The sequence below is a fragment of the Melospiza melodia genome, chromosome 1, assembly GCF_035770615.1.
Source record: "Melospiza melodia melodia isolate bMelMel2 chromosome 1, bMelMel2.pri, whole genome shotgun sequence".
Classification (NCBI taxonomy): Eukaryota; Metazoa; Chordata; class Aves; order Passeriformes; family Passerellidae; genus Melospiza; species Melospiza melodia.
Genome location: NC_086194.1, coordinates 45,786,234 through 45,812,860, shown reverse-complemented (window position 1 = coordinate 45,812,860; position 26,627 = coordinate 45,786,234). Strand labels below are relative to the sequence as shown.

At 44.2% G+C, this 26,627-nt stretch overlaps 2 protein-coding genes across 4 annotated transcripts in view; one reads left to right on the top strand and one right to left on the bottom strand.

Moving 5' to 3' along the window:
- The first annotated feature begins 3,210 nt into the window (after positions 1-3,210).
- On the top strand, positions 3,211-24,823 carry CTNNB1 (catenin beta 1). Of its 2 annotated transcripts, none has more exons than XM_063156476.1 (15): positions 3,211-3,345; positions 16,404-16,464; positions 16,855-17,082; positions 17,222-17,475; positions 17,566-17,804; positions 17,889-18,090; positions 18,427-18,571; positions 19,044-19,147; positions 19,234-19,572; positions 19,827-19,985; positions 20,908-21,027; positions 21,182-21,332; positions 21,422-21,543; positions 22,723-22,783; positions 24,050-24,823. In XM_063156476.1, the coding sequence occupies exons 2-15, from the start codon at positions 16,452-16,454 to the stop codon at positions 24,064-24,066; spliced, it is 2,154 nt and encodes a 717-aa protein (XP_063012546.1). In that variant the 5' UTR covers positions 3,211-3,345; positions 16,404-16,451; the 3' UTR covers positions 24,067-24,823. The 2 variants fall into 2 exon arrangements, with proteins under 2 accessions (XP_063012546.1, XP_063012538.1); XM_063156468.1 differs by lacking the exon at positions 24,050-24,823 and adding an exon at positions 23,538-23,758.
- The window catches only part of ULK4 (unc-51 like kinase 4), a 213,473-nt gene continuing 211,353 nt past the window's right edge, over positions 24,508-26,627 (bottom strand). For both annotated transcript variants that reach the window (XM_063156453.1, XM_063156443.1), the window contains exon 37: positions 24,508-26,589. In XM_063156453.1, coding sequence (XP_063012523.1) covers positions 26,505-26,589 — 85 coding nt within the window. In that variant the 3' untranslated portion in view covers positions 24,508-26,504. The remainder of the gene's footprint in view (positions 26,590-26,627) is intronic.

Genomic DNA, 26,627 nt, shown 5'->3' with positions numbered 1-26,627 from the left:
AATATATTTTAGAAACATTTTTATAATTGAGAGAACACTGACAAGTTAATAATCAATGCAGCTATTAAGATACTTGTTTTTCTGAAGTAGGGATTTGGGAATTTTTTTAAGGTACAATTTTAGAACATGTTTAGCTACCTAACAGCTAAAAATTACAAAGGTGATATGAACCAAAATTCTATAAGCAATGTGTCTAGATGCAAAAAGTATCCTAACCACTTTGCAGTGAAACAAATAGAGATTAAAATTACAAGAACCCATGCAGAAGTAAAGCATCCAAAAATCAACAAGAGTTAATCATTAGGTACTAAAGGCCTTACAAAATTTATATATATATATATATAAGTTGAATGTTTTAAACCTGTTTTTAAAAGGTCTAGTTCCAGTTGTCCTCGTCAGGCCAAAAAAGCGCGGTGCACAGTTGAGGGGGCAGAAGCAGAGACATGGAGTGTACCCCTCCTGCTCCTGCAAAATCCAGGCTCCAAAAGCCCCATCCCTGCAGACCTCGGGGGGTGGCATGGCACACAAAGAGGCTCTGAAAGGTATCTGGGACCATGCAATGCATCAAGGGCGTTTGACTGATTCTACTGTTGTTATCAAGTACCCAATGGAATTGCTTAGAGTGAATTTGGCAATAATGCCCTATAGAAACAGCACTTTGAACTTATATAGTACCTTTGATCCAGGGATCTAAAAGGAGGGGTTTGTCAGTATTACTATTCCCGTTTTACAGAGGGTGAAACCGAGGCAGAGCAGATTTTCTCAAGGTTGTAGAAGAAGGCAGCTGAGAAAGGAAGGTGGACAAAGACATTAACTCTTCCTCTCACACCCTTTTCTTTTTTATTGCTCAAGACAATCTTCAAGAATACTTTCTCCACCTCTTATCTTAAATTGGAATATAATTTCTGGTGTCAAGAACAAGGTCCTTCTGCTCATAGGTGCACCAAATAACTCCCCAGGAAGGTGATGAACACTCACAGTCCACTGGCCTGATCTGGCAGTATTTTCTTTGGCAGCTCTTGCCAACAGCTGCCCTCACTCTTGCCTCTCTTGACCAGTATTGTCAAAATGGCCAACTGTCCTAAGAGAAAACAGGAAAGCTGCATTTCTTGATTCTCCAACTTCAGGGTTGTTCAGAGAACATTTCTTTTCCTTACTGGTGGGCACCAAAGCAGTAAGGAAAGCCCACAGCAGAGGGAGGCTGGTGGGTGAATGACTGCTATGCCCTGCAGTGGCAAGGGTAGTGGGGAGGAAAATAGGATTTTTTTTTCACCACTGCCTTTCTAATGTCATATGAGTAGTGACAGCTAACCCACCCTTGGAGCCCCTCTCCTGCACTTGCCCCACTGGATTGTGGCCCCCTTGTCACCCTTGCCAGTTCCACCTGGTCTCTTGTATGCAGCAAGCCTCACATTATCCTCCCAACAAACCTCCAGCCCAGGAGAAATCCCGTTTCAAAAGCTCCAAATTCAAAAGAAAGCAGCTTACGTGAAAATCAAGCAGCACTGTGAAAGCAGCTCCTTCAGTCTAACACTACATCTGACTGAATAAATCAATGGGAAAAAAACCCCAAATCTTTAATTGCAACTTTCTAAGTAGAAACTTCGAGCCTGTTTAAAACAGTGGGGAAAAAACGGGTATAAAGGTAGTCCGTCTGTGAACCGCGCATCTCCCTGCTGCAAGAACTGCAGAAACTGGAGGCTGGTGGGGGACTGGAGACTGCGAGAAGCAAAACAAGAATTCAATCTCCCACATCGGCCCGTGCCAAAGCAAATGTATACCGCGGGGGGAACAAAATAATATCCATCTTGCGCTCTGGCAACAGATGTTTTCCACAACCACGTTGTATATACGGTCCTTGTTTCATGTGGAGGGAGGTGTGAATGTATTTTTCCCTCCCGGTATGTTAAACACAGACTTTGCCATTGCAAGACCGTGCACGCAAAAAGTCTGTAAAACATTCTGCTGTGCAAGTCCGAGCACGCCGGGAAGAGGCCGCCGCGGACGTGCCTTCACACGCCGCGAAAAATCCTTGTGCAATTCGTATTTTCCTGTTTTTTACGAATCGCTAAAGAAGCGAGGGGAAGGCAGGGAGGAGGAGGTGTTGGGGGGGGGGGGGTGAGGGAGAGGGAAGTTCTCTTCTCTCATTAAAAAAAAAAAAAAAAAAAAAAAAAATTGCATAACAAGATACTTTCTTTGGCAACTGCTTCCTGACAAATATTTACAAGGGCAGAGCGGGAGCGCGTTTCCGCCGACGTGAGCGGGGCCCGCCGCCACCTTCCCGGGCTGGGGATGAGCGCCGGGCCGGGCTGGGGATGAGCGCCGGGCCGGGCTGGGGATGAGCGCCGGGCCGGGCTCGGGATGAGCGCCGGGCCGGGCTCGGCGGGTGCCCCGTCCCAGCGCCGGGGCCGATTCTCCGCAGCGGCCCGAGCGCCTCCCGGACTTGGCGACGTGGGCGTTTGGGAAGACGGAGTTTCGCTACAGTTGGTGCCGTGCATTAAAAAAAAAAAAAAAAAAAAAAAAAAAAAAAAAAATTAAAAACCCCAGGCAACGAAACTCCAAAATAAACGGGGGGGGGGGGGGGGGTGTGTGTGTGTGGAAAGGAGTAGGAGAGAGAGAGGATCACACTCGCCTTTTGCCCCCCACCCCCCCGCTTCCCTTCCCAAAGCGGGACCCCGGGCTGATCCCCTGAGTCGCATCCCCTCCCCCGCCGCCTCTACACCCCTCAGGGCAGCAGCAACTTCATTCCCAAGCCGGGAACTCTGATCCTTCCTTCCCACCTCCGGAATAAGGTGTCTCCGCCGCGCTCCCCCTGCCCCAGCCAGCCCAGCCCAGCCATGCCCAGCCCAGCCATGCCCTGCCCTGCCCAGCGCAGCCCTGCCCAGCGCCGCCTGGCCCGGCCTTCCCCCTCGCGTGCCGCTTCCCCGCTCCCTGTCTCCCTCCGCCCTGGGAGACGGGCACTATTTCTCCTCCTCCCTCTGCCTGCCCTGAGCGCCGGGCGCCTATGGAATGCCGCGCGCGGGGCCCGGCCGCGGCGGCAGGATACACAGCCGGGCCCGGCGCTCGCTATAAGAACCTCCTTGTGAGCGACGCCATTTTAAGCCTCTCGCTCGGTTCGGCGCTGGGAGCAGCGGCGGCGGTGGCGCTCGGGGGACAGAAACACCGCCGCCCCGTACGGTCGCCACCCGGGAGCCAGCGGCGGGGGCACCGCCGTGAGCGAGGAGGCGGAGGAGGCGGCGGCGGGGAGGACGAGGAAGGAAAGACGGACCGGACCGGGATCGCCCGGGCAGCAGCAACAGCCGCCGCCGGAGCCCGGGGGGACCCTGCGCTCTCCCTTCTTCCAACGTTAGTGCCGCTTTCTCCGGCGGGAACTTGGGGCAAACCCGGGCCGGGCACCCCCGCGACCGTGAGGGGGTCCAGGGTGTGCCCGGCGGGAAGGACGGGGCTGGGGGAGGGGGGGAGCGGGGGTGGGAGAGAGGTGGGGGGGCAGGAAAGGAAGAGAGCGAGGGCTCTTGTTTTTGGGAGGTCCGGACAGCTGCGTGGCTGCAGGAGCGGCAGCTGCAGCTCCCGAGGTGTCCCTTGGGAAGCTCGTCCTGGGGCGAGGGGGTGGCCGCTCTGGGCTGCGGGAGAAGGCGAGTCCATGCGCCCGGTTCCGCTCTCGTTTGCGGCAGAGCCCGGAGTACTTTAATGACCTTTTTTATTATTATTTTAGAGGTTCTTTCCCCTCCCTTTTTAGGGGAGTACTAACTCGCCGGTGGGCTGCAGATCCCCTTTGGCGATAGGAGGGGGAAGAGAGCAGGGTACGGGTTTATTTGTACGGAATATAATTAATCACGGTCGCTGCAGTCAGCGGGAGATAACTAATCTGCTGCCTTGTGGGGTTTCGCTTTTAGTGGCATTGCATCTTTGCTGGAGAGGCTGTGCTGCTGCTTCTGGGTGTTAGCGGAATGAAGCTTCCCCGGAGCTGGGAGCCATCGCATTAAGTTTTTCACACCCACCGGTGTTTCGGGGTGCTGTGGGGGCTCCCACGCTGCGAGGGGAAGCGCCCGCGGCCGCTCCAGGCTCCCGGAGTGCCGCGGTCCTGAGCCGTGGGGACCAACTCGCGGCTGCTCCCTGAACTATCTAGGGCACTCACTTCCCTAGGAACGGTGTGTTGTTTTGTGGTTTGTTGTTTGGTTTTGGTTTAGTTTGTTTTTGTGTAGTTGGGGTTTTTTTTTAACAAAGCTTAGTTCATTTCTAATGTGCGTGATTAGCTGCTCCTAGAGCAGCAAGTTTTCTTAAATTTAGCAAAACCTTGCATTTTTCCCTAGTTGAAACTCGATGTAGGACGTTGGACCGTGTTTTTTTTCTTTTGTCTCTTTCCAAAAACCTTCTCAGAAAATTATCCTAACTGGAAAGAGAGAACAGACTCTGTGAAGGTACCACGGGCAACTTACTTGTGACTTCAGGAATGGCAGTGTTGATCTTTGTAATCAGCTACTTCTTGATCTCTTTCTCATGGAGCAGCCATTGTTCTGACACTCTGTATATTCCAGACATCTGTGGTCCTCCCATCCCCCAAAGTATGCAAGTGGTGAATGGAAAGAGGCTGGGCTGGTATGCTGAGGTCGACGGACGGAAATCAAGGAGGGGTTTTAGTAAAACAGGATCTTTATGTGCTGAGGCTACAGTCAAGGCGAAGACAGAGGAAACTAGCTGAAAAGAGTGTCGGGGTTTTCTTGATCTAAGTTCACACGCCAGTCAGCAACTTCATAGTTATGATTGTGCTTCTGAATGACAAAACGGTACTACTGCAAGGCTCAAAAAAAAAAAAGCCTAAACGGCAAAACTTACTGGTGTGTATTGGCCCACGTTATAATGTGAGTTTCAGTACCTATCAGTCCAGGAACCTAATGTTGATCTTGCACTTTTGATAAAAAAGTGCTGACAGCTGCAGGTATGTGACTGCTGTGTCGTTTGTCTAATGGCTGGTACTGTTGCAAATGAGGCTGCTTAGGTATTCAGGCAAGAGTTTAAAGCTCTCTAAATTCAGCTATTCAATTCAAAATTACACTGTCCCATTGTTCTGGGATTGTTCTAAAGAAGTGTTACATTTGTTCATCTGTTAGTGCAGTTATTTCCTATTTGGGTGTAAACTGATATCCAGGGGAATGTTCATTTTCGTCTGTATGGTTGATCATTTCACAAGGTCTAGGGGAGAAATAAGTAAAAACACCGTGTTGGAAAGGACAATGCCATGCACGATAGCCTCTAGGAGCAAGGATTTAATACAAAGTAAACCTTGATTGGAAAAATCAGTTCTTCAAATGCTGTGTTACAGCCTTATCAACCAAGTTTGCTTTTCCTTGGCTAAGCTATAGATGGAGTGGGCTCTTTGCATGGTGTGTATCTACTCTGGACACCAGCATTTTGCTCTGACTGTGGTGTGTCAGTAAGTGGCTTACCAAACCTTGGCTGTGGAACCTGCTTGCCCTTCAGACATAATGACTTTTTTTCTGAAACATCTGTCCATCTAGAATGACTCTACATCTGAATTAGCATCCTGAAATACCGTGTTCTGAAGAGTTAGACTTGGGCTTTTGGGGATGTTAAGGCAGGAGATTAGTATTAGTGGTGTTCTGATTTTGCAGTGTTTTCAGGGGTGGAAAGGGAGGTGGAAGGAATGGAGCAGGAAATATGGCTGCTGGAGGCTTCTGTCTCAAACTGAAGTCTGAATGTGCTGTCTGAAACTCCTGGATAAGGATGTTTCTGCAGAGTATTGTCTAGTAGGCAGACTAGTGTGCAAATACAGCAGTAATCAAAATCACTTACCTTAATTCATAGTTAAACTGGTAATGCTGGGCTTGTGGTTATCCTGCAGTTGCCTGCAGCAAAACTTGTTCTGCGACTGTGGTAGCCTGCATACCGTGGCAGGAAAATCAGGACTGACCTTACTTATCTTGAACATCATACTTCACAAAGCCTGATAAAACCTGTGAGAAACTGTGCAGGCAGCTGTGACTTGCTCTTGTGTCGTCAGAACGTGCACTTGCAAACTCTGAGCCCAGTGCCTTGCTGGCTGACTGGGTGGGAACCTAGAAATGGTAAACTTGGCAGTAAGTATTGGATGTGTGATTCTTCTTGTCTCTTTAGATAAAATTATTTTCCTGGAAGGGCAATATTTCTGATTTTCCAGTTAAGCACCGATTGAATTGGCTAGACTTGCCAACATAAGGCAGCCTGACAGTGGTTAACTTTTAATATCCATTTCTGGCACTTGATTCCAAGGTAAAACTTGCTGTAGTCTGGGATCAGGCTTTAGGCCAGGAGAGTAGTGTGTTAAACTGTGCTGGCACTGTGTAGCCTGTGCTGCCTCACATGAGAAGAAAGGAGCCAGAAAAGTTGTTTCAGTTTTTGGGGCTTTGTGCTTTTCTTTCTTTGGTGACAGGTAACTTCAGGTGCAAGGGAGAGAACTAATGGAAGCCTAATTCTGGCATTTCTGTCTGTGTGGAGCACCAGGTAGATGAGGTGAGCAGGTGAAACATACCTGTAGCTCAGCCTGACCTCCTGAGTCTGTTTACTCTGATGTGGAAGCAAATTCATCCCGTGCTTTCATTGCCTTGGGAAGTTTGGTGCACATTAGTTTACACCAGAACTTTCTGTTCCTATTCCAAGTAGACTTTAGGAAATAGTGTACATTGGCTGGATTGGTATTGCAGAAGGGAAGTGCTTGCTCTGTTACTTAATACTAAATTAACTCTGGAGCCTTGTTTGAGGACTGACGTAGAAGGGTGAAAGAGTTAATCTCATACTCTGTGTTGCTGCATTTAAAAAGCAGTATGAGGTAGCTGGGTTTTGCTGGAGTTGGCAAATGCACCGTGTGCACTGTACGTGTATTTGCTGGAACCAGCATTTCTGGGCTGACTTACTGTGCTAAATAGTCTTGTATAAATTGGACAAGTTTGCCAACTCTGCAGCAACTGTAGAAAGTAGTTCTGTATTGTCCTGGCAACATTTCAGGTGCCCTCCAGTGGCCAGAAATCTTAACATCCTAAAGGTGCTGCTAAATGCAGCTCCCTTAGCAGTTTGCCTAAATTAAGAGTGAGTTGAAGAAACATCTTCTAGTGTCAGAATTCATTAGCATGTTTGTTTGAACAGTCTTTTTAGAGTGTTGGTATGCTTTATTGTAAATACAGAGTTATTCTGACAGACAAGCAAAGACAGCCACTTTCAGATTCAAGTCCTTTGTCAGTGTAATTATGACTGATCACTTTTTTTAAACTGTAGAGATTAATGTTTAACCTCCAAGTTCAGGGCTGACTGTGTGATTGCAGTCTAAGAAGAAACTGGATTATGGGTAGGTACTTCCTCGTTTAGCAGAGAGATGAGTTGTTCCTGTGTTGGTGTGGAAGTGAGTGTTTCAAGCCATGCACGATGAGGCTGGAAGGGTATTTCTGTAACAGTGTCTGTTGTTAGGGAGGCACATGATTGTGTTAAAGGGCTGCAGAGCCATTGTCTTTTTGATACACAAAACCATGTGGGCAGGGCAACTTGAGGGCTGGCAGTGGTTTTGTCCCTGAACTTTGTGTGTTAAATGAAATGTGGTATAATATTTGTCTGAATTATAATATGTTGCCTCTAAATGATCACAATGGCAACTTTTTTTTTTTTTTTTTGTGTGTGTGTGACTAGGTAAGACTAAAGAATGAATTTTGATCCTGTCTACTGCCAGCTCTCTACTGCAGTCACCTTACTCAGTGATAAGTACGGGAAGTACGGGTACCTGCACCAAAAGCTGTAAACCACTGCATATTTATTACTTGAGTCCTGCTGGCAGACTAAACCTTGGATAGAAACACTGGCTCATCCCTAACCAAGGAAGATGGGAGTGTGCATAATGTACATATCTGTGTCTTGCAAATATAAGGTGGGAGCTCTCTAAGCTGTGATAATAACACTGAATGTTTTGACCAGCCATGAGGATACTCAAACTTAGTGAATGCTGCACAAAGCCCTAGTAGGAAGTGTGTGCCAGTGACCCAAAGATCCCAAATCCATTGCTGAACAGAAGTGATTAGTAACTGTTTTGAGTTTGTTTGTGGTGCTGGTGCTTAGTTGGTCAAAATAATTAAGACATGAGAGTATTTGGGTTGATAATCTTGTTATGACTTAATGCAAGTTCATTAACTTGAAGCTGTCATACCAGTCCTCTAATACTGAGCTACAAACTGCTGTCAGGGGATTGATATGTACATTATGTGAGGAAGTTCATTACTTTTGTTCTCAAGTTGGATGTGTAACACCAGAGTTATATTTGAAGCAGTTTTTACATCATAACATTTAAGATTATGATCAGCTCCTGTCTTGGACAGTCAGGAGGATACTTAAGTGCTTGAGGTCTATTTTGCCAACTAATAAAGTGAAAGTTTTTGCTAATGCTATGTTACACTTGCTGATGAAAAGATCTCTTAAATCATTACTTTCAAACATGACCTGCTGATTTGTCAACTTGAACGCAGGTGCTGCTTATAGCTCTTAGAGGCAACCAGAAGTTTCTAGAAAGGACAAATAAACACCTAGGACAGAGAGTGTTTTGTTTGCAGATCCTGTTAGAAGCTCCTGGTATAGTTGTCTGTGATTTTGAATGTAAAGGATTGGGTTGACAGACCTCTTGTAACTCCTGAATGTTCTCTGGGTAAAGGGTGAAATAACTGTGCTGTGGATTCAAACACTTAATTTCTGAAGGGACCAGATCCAGTACTGTGAAATTTCAGCTCCTGCAGTATGATTTTAATTAGGAGTATGTGACTGTGTGAAGAAGTGCTTTCTTTACATTGCATAGGGTGCCCAGCCATGTGCCTCTGGCCAGCATCAAGCAAAATTATGTAGGGGACTGCTGATAAGAAATTATGGTAGTAGTAAACTTCAACCATTTAGAAGTTACAAGTTTAAAAGTCCTTTTAGACATATGTGTGTCCCATCAGTCTGTAATTCCACCACAGTTGCTCTAGAAGAATGAAAGTACTGTGCATCTCCTTTCTTTCAAAAGGAAACCTTTTATATGATATTGCCAGCCTCATGTTTGCAGAGGCTTCCTAGCTGGTTCTACAGTTTCAAAGTTCATCTTCTGGCAGGGTAGTGCAGATTGGTGCCAGGATGAACTTTTATTTCTTTTTTAGTAACTTGCCTGATGTGCTTGTTCTGAATTCTCTTCCAAGTTCTCATCATTTTGTACTTTAGTTATCTGAGGTATTTGTTGGCTGCCAGTGCCTCTCAGACCACTGTTAGCTCTTGCTTTATTGAGAATTCTAATGGGTTGTTTTTAAAAGGGTACTTACACCTTAGTGCCTGTGAAGACCCTGCTGAATTGCACAAGCTGTTTGTGCCTTCATGCTGTGTTAGTTGCTCCGGGCACAGCACAGGGCTGCAGCTGGAAGTGAAATCTCTGACCTCCACTTCTGATCCCTTTTGTTACCTGAACTGTCAGTCCGTGCACGGTTGCTCTTCAGCAGTTGATTAAAACTACCCACATCCTGGGTGGCTTTCTGTACTTGAGGTGAGCAAAACAAAATGTGGCTCTTGCTATGCTTACATTATAGTCTCAAGTGCACTTGAAACTTAGGAGTTGTTGAACATTGCAAGCTAGGCAGAGGTATGATTCTTTACCAGCCTGCTTTCTCTTTTAGGAGGAAGGGGAAGGTAAAACAGGTGAGCGTCCTGTTGTATCAGAACACTCTGTAGTGCTCCAGAGGGGCAGACCGGAACTTTACAGCTGTTGTAAAGTTCTTGTGGCCCCTTTCCCTCCTCTGTCACATTTGCTTAAGACTCTCTTGACTCCAAAACAAGCCTTGAGTTTTTTGGAACTTGTAACTTAAGTCTTTCCTTCACTAGACATTTTTGAGGAACACGTTCTGTATTTAAATACAGCTAACCCAGTGTTTTAGTCAAGGCTACCAGACTGCCTGCATTACAGTTCCATCAAGCAGTTGTAATCAACTTGGAGAAGTATAGCAAGAAGGAAATATTCACATGTTGTTTGCTTTAGCCAATGGGCATGTGAATAGAAACTCTGTATACTCTTGGTCTTAAGTTGCTGATATAATGTGTTGCCTCTCTATTTTCAGTTATTTTGTGTGTGGCATGAAGTGAACTCTTATTTAAAAAAAACCCTTACAAAGGCTAGTATAGGAAGGTTTTTCTGCCTTTGTTACAGAAAGGAATTTTTAGATCATTTCTAAGGCAGAAGACAAAGGCTGAGAAGCCAGGACAATTGATGTAATAACAGTCTGGGATGCCTGGAGGAAAAAGGAAATAATGAATTGGAAATGAAGCAGCAGAGAAGAATGGCTGAAATAGAGGTGACTTGCAGTGAGTGTTGGCAGATCAGCACACTCTCCCACTTTAAATCTGTGGGTTATCTGAGCTAGTTTGTTGCCTCTTCCAGCATGTCTTGAAGGTGCTGAAAGCTGAGAAATTGGAACCTTTTAACCATTGAGGTCAGTAAAGCAGATATTCAGATTTCTTAATTTCCTGAAGTTTGTTAGGAAAAACAAACCTTGGACTTTCAGTCTTATTATTAAGAGAATTTAAAGACCATTTTAACACTATTGCATGTTCTGGGTTCAGAGTCTAATTTATTATGACATGATTAGCTAAAGCTAAGATAGCATGTATTGCTGTTTGCAAGGCATCTTCTAACTTTCTGCAGGCATCAGTAGAATGTGTTGGCTGAAGTATTCCTGCTTGGATAAATTTGAGCTGGATGGGTTACACAGGATACTGAGTTTATCACTGGAAAGAAGAGAAATACTTTGCTAAGCAAGAATAGCCTAGTGGTAGGAGGGAGTGATGCTAACTAACAAATGTTGCTTGGAGGAGCAACCAGAGCAGTTTTGCCACAAGGTATAGTTAATAAATGAGTGTTCAGCTGCAGTCTAGGATCAGTAAGATGGATTTCAGTGTGTGGCATTCAGGTCAAGATTACTGGTAGCTCTTAGTTTTCAGTGGAACTTCTGAAATATAGTGCAAGTTGCTACATCTTGGCACAACACTTAAATGTAGTAATACTGCTTCATCTCTTGCCATGGCACTTCTTCTGAAGTAGTAATGAAGGCTAGATAAATGTTTCTACTGTGTAACCAAAACCAAAAAAGGTAGAAAAGTTTTAAAGCTGTGAAAGCCTATAGGGTTTTTTTTCCTATTAGTGGAATAAGACTGCATGGTTTGACTTGTTTCCTTTTGGTATTACACACTGTCCAAGTTTCTTCCACTAGGTTAAGATGTTTTGTCATAAGCCACCTGAAGACATTTTTACATAGTATTAAAAATCACCCTGTTAAAAGCAGAAGGTATACTGACATTAATTTAAAATATGTGAAGTTTTATATTCCTGTTCCTAGTACTGATAATAAGATAAACCTTAATTTTTCTCTCTCTAAAAATATCCAAGTGGTGCATTGCTTTGTTTAATGTGATAATTTGCAGCCCATAATCATTATTCAGGAGCACTTTGCAGTGAGTTTCATAGTAGCTTTTGTCCATTCAAGTCCTTAAAGCACTGGTGTGCAGAAGTTGGTATTGGTGGGTGACTCGTTTCCCAATAATACTTGCACATAACTAACTTCAAAATAATCTATACTCACTGTATGTGGCTGTTTCTTTTAGAGGGGACAGTGTGGCTGAGGACTGCAGATGCTACTATTGGGGACAGAATATGGGAATGCTCTTCAGTATTTGTTTACTGGATATGGAAATACATTCCAGGAAAACTGTTGTTTGTAATCCCCTGTGCTATCTTTGTACAAGAAAAATAAATCTTTAAAAATGCAATTTTCAGAGTGAAATTCCAGCACATTCTGTATCTATTTTCAAATAAAGTATCTTCTATTTTTTTTTTCCCCAAAAAATTGTAAACCCCAGCTGTCATTCCTACCACGGACTTCTAACATTCCTTAAAACACACAGCACCAAAACTGTCCTTGCAGGAATTCTTACCAATCTTACAGAAGCATCTGGTACATGAAGGACCTCCAAAATTATCTACAAAGGTACTTTTACCAGAGCCCAATACAGCCAGATAAAAACTCAGTTTTCTTTTGAACCTGTGGGTGGATATGGGAGGAGAGAACTTTATCCACGTTTGGATAAGGAATAATTACAAGTTTACAGCAGTTCGACTCTCCTCTTCATGAGACAAAGATCAGTAGCAGTAGGTCTGTGTGTTGTAAGTGTGTTTGTATCTGGGGCTTAGGTTCGACCAAAAACTGCTTAGAGACAGTTCAGCCACTCCTGCCTAAAGTGCCTTTATACCATGAAAGCTTTTTCCCTGATGTTTCCACTGTCAGTATTGTCTTGCTTGAATAATTCCTCCTCCCCCACATTTTGTTTTCTAGAAAACAGGCTAACAACTTCCAGGGGAAGATTAAAAAGGGTTGTTTTGTTTTGATTTGTTTTTTAATTCCTTAATTGGATGTATTTTTCAAATTCCCAACTTGAAAACTAAGGTTAATTAGGAAGCTTCTGCTACATTAAGAACTGAAATACAAGGACTTGGGTCATAGAAATGAGTGCTCTCTGGTGTTACCAGCTGTGGAACTGCTGTTGCCTGTATATTTTGGCTATGGGCTTTTGTTAAGCAGATACACAGGCAACATCATTGGCAAGCAGCAAAGAGCAGTTATAAAATCAGACCCAAAGGATGCTTTCAGTAACACCTTGGGAATGGCTGCAATGACTTCAGAACACTTGGAGAAAAACAGTTTTTCAGTACAGGTGCTTCTCTTCCCTTGTGTGTAGGTGATACACATTGTTAACTGCTGTGAGTGTCAGAAGACGATCAGCTTGTTCTGTGTAAGCAAATGTATCATTCAGAACTCATGGGGAGTTTAAAGGTGCACTTGCTTGGCCTGTCCCAGGTGAGAGAGAGACAAAGAAAAAGAGCAGGATAACATGGTCAGGCAGGGTGTTTGTGTGCAACAGTTCGTGGTGTTTGGATGGATCAGTCTGGGTTTCTTGTGCAAGTTTTAATAACATACTGCTCTCAAACAAAGGATTTATGGCAGACTTGCAGACTTTGACTTGCTTTAAAAAGAACTGTTTAGCAGATCAGTCAGGTGTAATTTGAGTCAGTCTTAAAGAAGAGAATTGTGCAGATTTCAGAACTATTGTAGGCAACAGTTCTCCAGAATCAGAAATTAATATCTAATAAAAACACATGATCAGAAATAATACCTAATACGTCTTTCATTCCTTTCAAAAATCAAGAAAATTGAATTATCTTCTGTAGTGGATTGAAATTATCAGCTCGTGTGCCTTCTAAGCTTGCAGATGCCACATAATACAGCCTAGTGCAAGGTCTTGAATTGCTCTTCACATGAGTTGTTTAATACATAGTCTAAAAAACCCTAACCTTCATTTAAACCCAAAGCTGATGATGCTTGCTAAGCAAGTGCATGGTCTCATGGGGAGAGACGAGTCCCTTAACTCCTAGCAGCACATTCATGTGAACTGTATAATGTGATATTTATCAGAATTCCCACTTCTGAGTGCCTGCTAGCCTTCAAAAATTGTGAAGCTTGCAGCCCTGCTAAAGTTTGTTTGTAAAGTATACTGAGGCCTTCTGTCTCTTCCTGATGGTTGAGATGTGTGTGGCTGACCTTGTACTGATCCATTTTGTCAAGAAAATGAGCAGTACAAGTGTTTGTAGCGAGCCTGGTGGTGTCCCTCCCTTTGTAAATGTGTTGGTTCACCTTGAGAGTGACAAACAGGAAGACAAAGCCAGCAGCTTGCCTGGACTCAGTTTACCCCTTTGTAAAATTTAAAAAGAATGTGAAGGAAAAGATGAGAGAATGTTCAACTGCAGAAAACCCAAAACCAAACCCTGGCTACTTTTGTTTGGCACTTTGAACTTTTAGGATTAAACCAAATTCCCTATCTAAATAACAATTAAAAAAGCTACCAGGAATTCCTGGGGGGCTGCAGGTGTGTGAAATGCACATCAGGATGTTGGAACTTGCAGATGCAACTAGCATGCTGGCTGATCACGGGTCAGCATTCCAAAGACTGAATGTCACTGGAATGCATTTCTGAACACTTCATATTCCTCATTGCTATTTTGTATATGATCTTCAGTGTTGTTTTGGAACAATGCTGCTGTTCAGTGGCTACTCTGGTCTGTTGGATTTTACCTGATGGTAGAGCTGCTCTTCTGATCTCTTCAGGCTGCAGAAATTGAAACAGCAGTTTCAGAGTGTAGGTGCTATAGGCCAGTTGCCTTCATTAATGCAGAATTCAGCAGTGGAGAAAACTATAAATGTTCTTCCCAAGCCCCTTATTGTGTATGGAAATCTCAGGTGGTAGTAAATGTCTCAAAGCATAGTCACTGCTCTTAACATAATGGTTGATGAAAGAGTCAACTTCAAAACCAGTTTGGTGATCCTTTTTTTAGCATAGTCCTGATGGAGAAGATGGGAAAGTTTATGGTAAAAATAGATCTTTTTTGTGCTAAGCATATTGGAAGTTTCATATAGCAGCTAGAACATGCCAAATTTTTTATTGGAAGTGTCACATCTGACTTAGAGTGTGGACTGCAGGGAGCAAAGATACAAATTTTACTGTTACTGCTATTCCCTTTCTGTTTGGAAGGTGTTAATGGAACTCACAAAGTAATGCAGAAGACCTGCAAAGAGCTACCAAGCTTTTGTATAGGCGCTTTCTCAACTTAGCTACTCATTAGAATTTTTTAATCAGTGATGAACTGACAGTGAGACTTAAGTTTTTCTTTGCCACTACCACTCTCAAATTCCTAACAGCATGTTGGAAGAACCCAAGGTAAGGGCCTGGAAGAAGTGTGTGTATTTTCAGCACATCCTCCATGCCCATTGTCAAGGGCAGACTCTGAGTTGGCCAGTCTCTTCCAGGCTGTGGAGAAGGACCAGTTTAGAGTTTCCAGCTGCACAGCAGGATGCTTATTGTATGTTGTGTAATGTCTTATATCAGCTTAATGCTGTTTATCTGCTGCAGATGCAGATCTACTGCCCATTTTAAAAGAGCCAGGGAAGGGTTGCTGCCAGAAGTTGTGGGAGTGCAGTCAGGACAAACAGCACTGGCATTTGTACAGCCAAGCAACAAGATTGCTCAGGAGCTGCCGGAGTATCTTGCAGCTGGCTCAGAGTCCGTGAAATAGGTTTGTCCCGCCTACCCTGTGAGACTTAAAACTGCAGGCCTGCCCTCTCTTTAATTATGGTTTTCTAAAAGGTGCTCCTGAAGCAAACTCTTAAACTGGGAAACCTGTCTTTACACAAATCCAGCAAAGTCAGGTGGACTTTGTTCTCCTGACGCAGCGCTGCAGACCTGTCCTCTCAGGGGTTAGTGCACTGCCTTTACTTCATTGTGCAGGAATGTTTGGATCAGCACAGCTCTAACACCTAACAGTGAAAGCTGATTGCTGCAAGAGATGGTTTTGCTCCCTGCACAAGCTCCCACTACAAATGTCTCTGCTTGGCTGGCTCCCAGATTAGGCTGTCACCAGCTCTGTGTCTGTGCTGGAATCAGTGTGGGACTGTGGGGGGAAGGGGAGCAAATGAAATAAAAGTGACCTGTTGTGGAGCTGTAGCCTTTCTAGGTTAGTGAAGAGACAGGTACAGATTTATGGTGCAAATACTTCCAAACTGCTTGGTGATGTGGAATGGAGATTCATAGTGAAAATTTATATAGGGCATTTGATCATATTTCAGCCTCCTTGTCCCCAGTTATCTTGGTTTTCTGTGCAAACAATTAAAGTGTGTTCTACTGAAGGACAGATTTTTTGGGTTTTTTTAATAAGGCTGGTTCAATTTTTACTTTTAACTTCAAGGAAGAGTTTTTTTGTAGGAAGACACCTTTATTCTTATGGCACAGGGAGGGAATAAAGGAGGAAGTGCAGTTATGATTCTTTAGGCAGTCTTTGTGCAACTTGCCTTACATCGTCATTTCAGCTTTCCCCATGAAAATTCATGTTGTAGCCCTGTATCAGTTTTTCTAGTATCTTCTAAGTAGCTTATCTCTGAGGGAAATGAGGAAGTGTGACATTTAGCCATTGTCTTTGTGGCATTTCCAAACTCTGGAATTTAATGTCTGGACTTCACCTTATGCAAAGATAGAGGAGTGAAAAATAGCTCTGTCATGGTCAGTCTTCAGTTCTTGTTCTCTTGTAGCTCTGAGAGAATATCTTACACATAACCTGACAGAAGTCTGGGTGATACATTGAGTTCTTTTGCATGTCTGTCCATGGAGGTTTGCTAATTAGCATTGGAGTATATTCACTGTAGTAATGAAATGGCAAGTTGTGCCAAGTCTTAGTTTGCAATTCCAGTGTTCTAATGTGAAATCCTGTCTTACTAGCTCTGATTAGTGTTTAATAAGTTCTAACCTTGCTTTTTTTTTAGGATCTCTGAAAGGGTGCAAGGAAGAGTTCTGGGAGCATAACAAGGAACATGGCAACTCAAGGTACATAGTGCATTACAATTTCTGTTACTAGAATCTAGAAGACTCCTTATCCCTCTCTTTTTAACTTTTCAAAGTCACTTAGGTTGAATAACATCTGCTCTATTACAGTAATTAATACCTTACACTGGAAATCAAACCTTCAGACAAGTTTGTTGTAAGGTCAGGACAGCCACAATAGCAGTGATTGTTCTGCCTGTTCCTCAGGTTTCCATGTCTGCCTTGGTTCAACATATAGTCTCAGTTTGAAGTTGCTGCTCTCTTCCAGTGCTGGGTTGAGGAAGTTGTTTATAACAGCTTATTTTAATTTAAAATCTCTGTCATCTTTTGTAGAATTAATACATGCTGGAGCAATTGAACTAAACTTAATTGTTCACCAATGATTTCTTACAGCTGACTTGATGGAGCTGGATATGGCAATGGAGCCAGACAGAAAAGCAGCAGTCAGTCACTGGCAGCAGCAATCATATCTGGACTCTGGTATCCATTCTGGGGCCACAACAACTGCTCCCTCCTTGAGTGGCAAGGGAAATCCTGAAGAAGAAGATGTGGACACAACACAAGTGCTGTATGAGTGGGAACAGGGATTCTCTCAGTCCTTCACCCAGGAGCAAGTTGCAGGTAAGGCCTTTTCTGTTAAACCGTTTTGCTTGGACCAGCAGTTTAATAATACAGAAACCTAACTACTCAATTACTGCCAATCTGGATGATGAGCTTTTTATCCCTAGTTTGAGATTATGGTGACTTGCCTTGTTTTTAGATATTGATGGCCAGTATGCAATGACTAGAGCTCAGAGGGTGCGTGCAGCTATGTTCCCTGAAACCCTGGATGAAGGAATGCAGATCCCATCCACACAGTTTGATGCAGCTCATCCAACCAACGTGCAGCGCCTGGCTGAGCCATCCCAGATGTTAAAACATGCTGTTGTTAATTTGATAAACTACCAAGATGATGCTGAACTTGCAACTCGTGCGATCCCAGAACTGACCAAACTGTTGAATGATGAGGACCAGGTAAGTATTTTCTTTGCCTGGGTGAAGCTTGCTTTTGGGGCACCTTCAATGACCTTAAAACTAAAAGCTTTATTCAAACCCTTGTGTTAGGTGGTGGTGAACAAGGCTGCAGTTATGGTTCATCAGCTGTCCAAGAAGGAAGCGTCTCGCCACGCCATTATGAGATCTCCTCAGATGGTGTCTGCCATCGTACGTACCATGCAAAACACAAACGATGTGGAGACAGCCCGGTGTACTGCAGGGACACTACACAACCTCTCACATCACCGTGAAGGCTTGCTGGCAATCTTCAAATCAGGAGGCATCCCTGCTTTGGTTAAAATGCTGGGGTATGTGCACTACTGAGACAGTGCTTGTGTTTTGCAGTTGGGTCTGCTAGGAGCAGGTACTCATGAGGATTTTCCCTTCTTCAGGTCTCCAGTGGACTCTGTGCTGTTCTATGCCATTACAACTCTTCACAATCTCCTGTTACATCAGGAAGGAGCCAAGATGGCTGTCCGTCTCGCTGGTGGGCTGCAGAAAATGGTGGCCTTGCTCAACAAGACAAACGTCAAATTCTTGGCCATCACAACAGACTGCCTTCAGATTTTAGCATATGGCAATCAAGAAAGTAAGGTAGGTGCCTCTGGTGCTGAAGTAGTTAAAATGAGCAAGCTTGTGATGAATGGCCTGACAGTTCTTGTGTACTGACCTCCTGACTCTGAATCTAAAGCCACATGCCACTGGCTTTTGCCAGTCATTTCTGACCTTGCAAGAGGGGAGGGATACAGGAATTATCTTGCAGAAATGCTGCTGTGCTTATAGTGAGACTGTAAAACTTATAGTCCACATAAGCAGATGGGAATGTTTTTTTAGGGAACTGTAACCACGAGGGGTGTAAGCCAGCAACGTTTACTACCTGCTGACATGTGTAGGAAGTGACAGACAAATATTATTTTTGTTGTCTTTCAGCTGATAATTCTGGCAAGTGGCGGACCCCAGGCTTTAGTAAACATAATGAGGACCTATACTTATGAGAAACTATTGTGGACCACAAGTAGGGTGCTGAAGGTGTTGTCAGTCTGCTCCAGCAACAAACCTGCTATTGTTGAGGCTGGTAAGTGCATTGTACTCATTCTAACTTAAAAATCTACATAGTGCTTTGGGATCAGTTCATTCCACTAAAAACAGAAACTGCCAGCATCAAAAAAATGAACTTGGGTTGGTCCTAAAGTCCATAACCAGGTTTGGAGGCCTTTAGTATGCAGAAGTATTAAAGGGTGGCTGTTTTTAGTAACTCCACTGTGTTGTTAACTGTTAGTGGGTGAGTGTTGTCAGGATGCATCCCTGAGAATATGCACACATTTAAAAGGCCCAGTGTCACACAGGGAATTTCAGGGGGTTGTTATTTTCCTATGAAGAAGGACTAGGGTCCCAGCCATATTGTGATATTGACAAGAAGGATCCAAAAGCTTGTGAGGTTTTGCACTTAGATGTCAAGGAAAAGAAGGACTTGACTGCTCATGAGGTGAGCATCAGAGTATGGTGTAAAATCTGAGTAATGGTGTCAAATCTGTACCATCTTCCAGGTGGGATGCAAGCTTTGGGGCTCCACCTCACAGATCCAAGCCAGCGTCTTGTCCAGAACTGTCTCTGGACTCTGAGAAATCTGTCAGATGCTGCAACAAAGCAGGTAAAGGGCTTGTTTAAAGGGATCAAGAGCAAAAGTCAACGTAGTGAAAAAGAAGACTTAACTTTCTCTCCCTTCTTTTTCTGCAGGAGGGCATGGAAGGCCTTCTAGGAACTCTAGTTCAGCTTTTAGGATCAGATGATATTAACGTTGTGACTTGTGCCGCTGGCATCCTTTCTAACCTTACCTGCAACAATTACAAGAACAAGATGATGGTGTGCCAGGTTGGTGGCATCGAGGCTCTGGTGCGCACAGTCCTCCGGGCTGGGGACAGGGAAGACATCACGGAACCTGCGATCTGCGCGCTCCGTCACCTCACCAGCAGACACCAAGAAGCAGAGATGGCTCAAAATGCAGTTCGTCTCCATTACGGGCTCCCAGTGGTGGTAAAGCTGTTGCACCCACCCTCACACTGGCCTTTGATCAAGGTAAATAATGGTTAAAAACTGCCAGAGCTGAAACTGAAAACTGTTGCTCTTTAAAATGTAACTTTAAAAGTGAAAAATTCTTTGTTCCCATGGTGTTTGGGATACAATTTGTCTGCTGGAGAAGTTGCACCACTTGAGCAACTTAGTGTATACTCTTAGAGATTTAAACATTTGAGATGAACTGATTAAAAGAAGTCACTAAAGAAAGCACACCTCTCCCGCTCTCTTATTCCCCACCCGCTCCTTACCTGCAGGCTACTGTTGGCTTGATCCGCAACCTGGCCCTGTGTCCTGCGAACCACGCCCCGCTGCGTGAACAAGGTGCTATCCCAAGGCTAGTGCAGCTGCTGGTTAGAGCACACCAGGATACCCAGCGACGCACTTCCATGGGCGGGACACAACAGCAGTTTGTGGTGAGTGCCCTCCCTGACGCTGCACCTATCAAAGTTCTCTCCAGCTCCTCATTGTCAGTGCACCTCAGTCCTGTAGGGCTTGGGCTAAAGAACTGTTGTCCCATTTGGTCTGGGTCATCCTCTGTGTGCTGATAGCTCTGTCTTGGCAGACCTGAGATTTTTCTTAAATCAGGATGCCAAAACAAACCTTGGTTCTTATTTTAATAACCTCTTGAGCATTTAATTCCAAATGTTAGAGCTCACAGAAATTCTAGTACTGCCTACTCTGGCAAGGCAAATAATTTTCTACCAGGAAACCAGAAGTTCCTCCTCCTTCTCAGAAGAATGGGGTTAAGAATGCTGTCACAGCTTATTGCATATTTGCAAGGGTGCTGAGACCTGTAAAAGTACTGAGAAGTTGTGAAGGGCTCCATAATTGTTATTTCTTTGGCTTCCAGGTCAGTGTGTGACAAGATCAATCTCAATTGGATTTTTTTTTTATCCTGTTAAACATATTAACAAAGCAGGGGTTTGCTTAGCACAGCAAATGGAAGCAGCATCTCCTAGTACAGCAGTGTAGTAAATTCCTGCAGAGAAAGGAAGGGAACCTCTTTGCTTCTGGTAACTGCTGTTTCCAGCTTAGTAACTGTGGGGCTAATCCAGGTTGTAGAACAAGAGATGGTGTTATCAGAGGGGAAGTTCGTTATAAAAGCCACTGAGGCATCCCACTGGGATGCTTCACTACTGAATTTGGGTGGGTACACTGGGCTGACACAAGTCAAGCAGGGATGTCAAGTTTGAAGGCCTGCGCTTAGGGTAAGAGGGTAAATGCAGGGGATGAGTTAAATGATTAGTTGGAACTGCTGGTTGGCTTTTTGATGGTCACTTAAGAAAAGAGTATGCAGTATCTCAAATTCAAAATTTGCCTTTTCTCTCTAACCAGGAGGGTGTGCGTATGGAAGAAATTGTCGAGGGCTGCACTGGAGCCCTGCACATTCTTGCACGTGATGTTCATAATCGAATCGTAATCAGGGGTCTAAATACCATTCCACTATTTGTGCAGGTAAGTGAGAGCTCAGGACAGCACTATAATACCTATTAGCAAAAGAAATAAAATAGCTCTTGTTGCACTTCCTGGATAGAGCTGCTAAGTCAGAGTGTGCTGAAGAGCTCGTTTCAAGTGGAAGAGCTAAAAGAAGCCTTGTGTTTGGTTGCAGTTGTTGTACTCTCCCATCGAGAACATCCAGAGAGTAGCTGCTGGTGTACTTTGTGAACTGGCTCAAGACAAGGAGGCAGCTGAAGCAATCGAAGCTGAAGGTGCAACTGCTCCTTTAACAGAACTGCTTCATTCTAGGAATGAGGGTGTTGGTAAGTGAACTTAAGGCTGGTTTCATACTTGTGTTAGAAGAGTTGGTAGAAGTCTTGACCTCTGCTAAAATCACTGTTCCTTTTGGCAGCAACCTACGCAGCTGCAGTGCTGTTCAGAATGTCTGAGGACAAACCACAGGACTACAAGAAGCGACTTTCTGTTGAGTTGACAAGCTCCCTGTTCCGGACCGAGCCAATGGCTTGGAACGAGGTGAGTTCTGTGATCTGTGTTAGAACTTCTGTGTTCTCCCTCCTTCACCACTGAAGTGTAGATGCCATCAGTGATGCAGGCCCACCTTTACACAGCTGTGTGGTGGCTGTACCTTCTTTACTCACTCTCTGTGTTCAGGTGCAGTGAACGTGTGGTAAGCAGCCTTCAAGCTGCTTTTTCCCTGGCAGACAGGAAGAGTCTGTTCTTTGCTGCTGCTGCTGAAGAGTGTAATGCTCATTATGCTTGCTAGTGTGCAAAGCTGGCTGTATACAAGAACTTTGTACTTTTCTGTGTTGCTTGTCAAAACCTGATGAACTCTGGATGTAAAAATAGAAACATAAGTGATATGAGGGAAGCATAAATATAAAACAACCTGTGAGGCTTCTATCAAGCCAACAATGCAGGATTAGTACTCTTGGGCTGGGAATTCAGCTTGTCCTGAGACCTGAATACATTTGAGATTTCAGACTTGAATACACTTGCAGGCTCATTATCACACATGGCATTTTTTCCTTTTTAATGGACTACACAGTAAATCAAAGTCAGTCTGTGTGCATGGGATGCAGGGAAAGCTTCACTCATTCTTTGTCTTCCCACAATTCTTAAGATTCATGAGTCTAGCTTGTCTTGTCTGGCATGTATCTACTACACAAGGGACAGTGGCCTTTAATTTGTACTATTTCAGTGCTTACTTTTCTGTTTTCCTAAAACCTCTATGTACCACAAGAATGGATGGGGGAAAGCTAAAATGGAATATGTCTTTGAGACTGGAGTCAGACAATTGCTCTACAGGCAGGCAATTACTTCTGTAATTGAACAAATGGGAGAAGTTCCTTCAGAATTCTTTAAAGCTCTGTTGCTGGTTTGGGAATATCTGACTTGCAGGATCTGCACAGGTGTACCTGAGGAATGTTCCTAGACCTTCCTCATCTTTTTCACTCCCAGACAGAACCCTTCTTCCAGTCATCAATGGATTCCTAAATCTGGCTATTGCATGTTGGATGCAGATACTTAGCTAAAAAGGCATTTCATGTTGACAGCAATGCTGCAGTGCTCACTGCAGAGCAGTTGTTCAAAGGGATTTAGGGCAAGCTTTACAGCTTTTTAAACTCAGAACTGCTGGTGCTGGCTGAAAGAGCCAATGTTAAAACTGTTTTGTAATCCTTTGTGTACACATAGACAGCGGATCTCGGACTGGATATCGGTGCCCAGGGAGAGCCTCTTGGATACCGCCCAGATGGTACGTGTCTTCTGTTCCCCCTGACTAAACTTGCAATTGGATGAAGTCAAGTCATAGGTTTTAAAGGAGAACTGCAAATGAGTGAAGAGTGAATTTACTCTTCAGCAAGGTATTGCAAACTGACAGGCAGATGGGGAACTGCCAGTTCAAATAACCCGTTTCTGCAACACCACTGGCAGCACTGAAATGGGAGCCGTATGAACATGCAAAACCAGTGTCTCTTGTCTGAGTCCTGTGGGAACACCTCCTGCTGAGCTGTTGTTTCCAGAAATCTTTTCCATTCCTTACAAATGGACTTGACAATTCCAATAGTGCAGTTTTTCTTTAAAACAACAAAGCTGGTATTGAATGCGTTAGTCTGTGAGTGTCTATAGATTGGAACACAAGCCTATTCCTAAGGATTCTGAGCTATTTTTACTAGTCTTTCAGAAGCAAGTCTACAGTCTTGGAGCCTGGTTTTGCTGCAGTATTGTTGAATTTTAGTACTGTTGATTGTGCAGACTAATGGCTTGGCTGGAATCTGCTCGTGCTTCTGACTGCAGTGTGCTTTGTCTGCAGAATCCTACTGGAAGGCTTTTCCGAACAATGGAATAGCTGTTAAGGGCAGGCACCAGATTGTGTTGAACTTGGCTGAACTAGAAAACAATTAGATGGCTACACGATCTCCTCACACACTGATACTTGCAGCTTCTGATGCATCTAACATCTGTTAACATTATGCTTTTTTTCCCTCTGCCACCTTTAACTTTCTTAGATCCTAGCTACCGTTCTTTCCACTCTGGCGGATACGGTCAGGATGCCTTGGGTATGGACCCTATGATGGAACATGAAATGGGTGGCCACCACCCTGGTGCTGACTACCCAGTTGATGGTCTGCCAGATCTTGGCCATGCCCAGGACCTTATGGATGGGCTGCCTCCAGGTGACAGTAATCAGTTGGCCTGGTTCGATACTGACCTGTAAATCATCCTTTAGGTAAGAAGCTCCAACCTTGAATTTAAAAACAAAACAAAAAGAGAAAAACAGCTGACTGGACTGAGGACTTGGTTGGCAGGGAGGGATTGGCTCGACTGGGTCCTTGTGTGCCACAATAATAAATAAATGCTCTGGAAACACACAATGAGCACACTCCAAACTGACTTCTGCCGTGAAGTGTGGAAGTAATTAACTGTAATGTCTTGTGCACCGGCTTCATGCAGTCTTGATGTGTTACAACAGCCCTTTACAACTCAGGAGCACTGACACCTGTGTTTTTTCTCTTTGCAGCTGTATCATCTGAGTGAACTTGCATTGATTGGCCTGTAGAGTTGCTGAGAGGGCTCGAGGGGTGGGCTAGTATCTCAGAAAGTGCCTGACACACTAACCAAGCTGAGTTTCCTATGGGAACAATTGAAGTAAACTTTTTGTTCTGGTCCTTTTTGGTCGAGGAGTAATAATACAAATGGATTTTGGGAGTGATTCAAGAAACGAAGAATGCACAAGAATGAATTGCAAGATGGAATTTATCAAACCCTAGCCTTGCTTGTTAAAAATTTATTATTTTTTTTAAATCTCTGTAATGGTACTGACCTTGCTTGCTTTGGAAGTAGCCTTTCTTTTTGCAGTAATTGTTGTTAGTTTTTTTTAAAGTCTCTCGTAGTATTAAGTTATAGTGAATATGCTACAGCAGTTTCTAATTTTTAAGGATTGAGTAAAGGTGTAGAACACTAATTCATAATCGCTCTAACTGTATTCTGAATAAAGTGTAACATTGTGTAGCCTTTTTGTATAAAAAACTAGACAAATAGAAATGGTCCAATTAGTTTCCTTTTTAATATGCTTAAAATAAGCAGGTGGATCTATTTCATGTTTTTGATCAAAAACTTTATCTGGGATATGTCTGGGTAGGGGCCAGTAAAAACTGTTTATTTGGAACCTTGTATTGGACAGTTTACCAGTTGCCTTTTATCCCAAAGTTATTGTAGCCTGCTGTGATACAGATGCTTCATGAGAAAAATGCAGTTATAAAATGGTTCAAAATTAAAGTAAACTTTTAATTCATTCTGTGTCAAATTATTTCAGATCACAAAATACATTTGTGTGTTAAGAAATAGTCCTGGACTTGCATGACCACTTAAGTGGAGGGAGACAAGAATAGTTTTCCTCTTGGATCCCACTCTGGCATAGTTACCCTTCATAGCCTGGAGGTTTCCTGCTGCAGTCCCCAAGGCAGCAGCCTGCCCCTGCAGGGTCCTTGGCGTGGGGCAGGCATAGCCAGATGTGAGGCAACTCCACTGGTGCCGGGCCTGCCAGCCCCACGTCTCAGGGCTTCACTAAGGGTGAGCAGCCTCAGCTCCCCTCAGCACTAAGGGACAGGGAAAGATCCTTTGCCCACAAGCTCTCAGCTGGTTCAAAGCCCTTCTCAGGTGTCCTCAGTGTTCAGCTGCTGTGCAAGACAACACCTGTGTGTGACTGGCTTCCCTTGAGGCAGCACCTGTGTGACTGCAAGGGGACAAAGTGGTTGTGAGGCTGCCGGCTCAGCCGCAGGCTGCACGTGTGCACCGTGCAGCTGTCACCAGCTCTGGGAGCAGCACTCCAGGCACATCCACTGCAGGCAGCAGTTTGCCAGCAGGAGATCAGAGCAGGCTTTGCTGCAGAGGCTCCTGGCTCAAGATGCTGAGAGCTGAAGGGAGCCACACCAGCCTTCTTCCCCTTCTGCTGCAGAGGGAGAGGGCTCACACAAGGAATTCAGCTTTGTTCCCTTGACTCTTACTGTAAAACACTACCCCAAATAATAGCCAGCACTTCACTCTTTTTCTAGTAACTCCAGCTGAAAGATGGCAGTATTTAAAGCAATGTAAGAAAACAATTCCTGTAAGACACAAGATGAAGTCTGTTTGCATGGGGCTGTTTGCTTGCATGCACATACTCTGGGTAACGGGGCTGTTGGAGCAGGGGTGTAGCAGCAGCTGTCACAGGCACCTGTGCTTGGTGGGTGCGCTGACAAACTGACATCAGCTACAGCACATGTGGAGAAGAATTTAACTCTACACACACTGAGGACCTTTTCTAGGGCACCAGCTTTTACTGGGGGTTTGACAAACAGCCAGGGTCATCACCACACCTGTCTCAACTGCAGCCAGGAGTTGGCAGCTGAGAACAACACTCCACCCTTGTAGCTTAAGCTGAGCAGTGCTAGACAAAGGAGGGGCTAGCGAGTACAAGGCTGTGAGTAGAAACCCGGGTAACATCTATCCTTACATGCCCTACACACAGGCTCTGTGTGATAACAGTGGTTGGTACTGGTTGCTTGAGATGAACAATATTGTCTGTCTTGATAAAAAGGTATTTTCTAGTGCCAGTCACAAGCATGAGGTGACCCCTTAAGATGAACAGCCAAGGCAGTCACCTGGTCCAAAAGATAAATTAGCATTTTTAACTAGCTTGAAATAGTGAAACACTTTATATTGTGAAGTAATTCTTCTATTCGTTTAATTTACACTTTCAAACTATCAAATATTTGAGCTACATCATGTAATGCCAGCAAAGCAAAGCAGTAACCAAGAATTCATCCTTACAAGGATTTTAAAAAACAACTACCCCTTCCCGAGCCAGCTCAAATTCTGAAAATGCTGCAGCTCAGATGGCTAAATGCTCAGCATATCTGAAAGTGTTCCTGCAGGACCAAGGTGCTGAGCAAGGTACACAACCTGCACATTTCAGAAGGATGGTCAGAAATTGTTCACTTGGGAGTCTTGATATTTTCATGTCCCACCGCTCTCAGAATTTCAAATGCCAAGGGAGCAACAGCACTGTCAACGTCAGAGCTAGAAATTAAAAACAGTAACATTCATTAGATGTCCTC

Coding starts and splice junctions, on each gene's coding strand:
- CTNNB1 (XM_063156468.1), top strand. Junction 19,148..19,233: donor CAGATGCTGCAACAAAGCAG/GTAAAGGGCTTG, acceptor CTTTTTCTGCAG/GAGGGCATGGAAGGCCTTCT. Junction 22,784..23,537: donor TCTTGGATACCGCCCAGATG/GTACGTGTCTTC, acceptor TAACTTTCTTAG/ATCCTAGCTACCGTTCTTTC.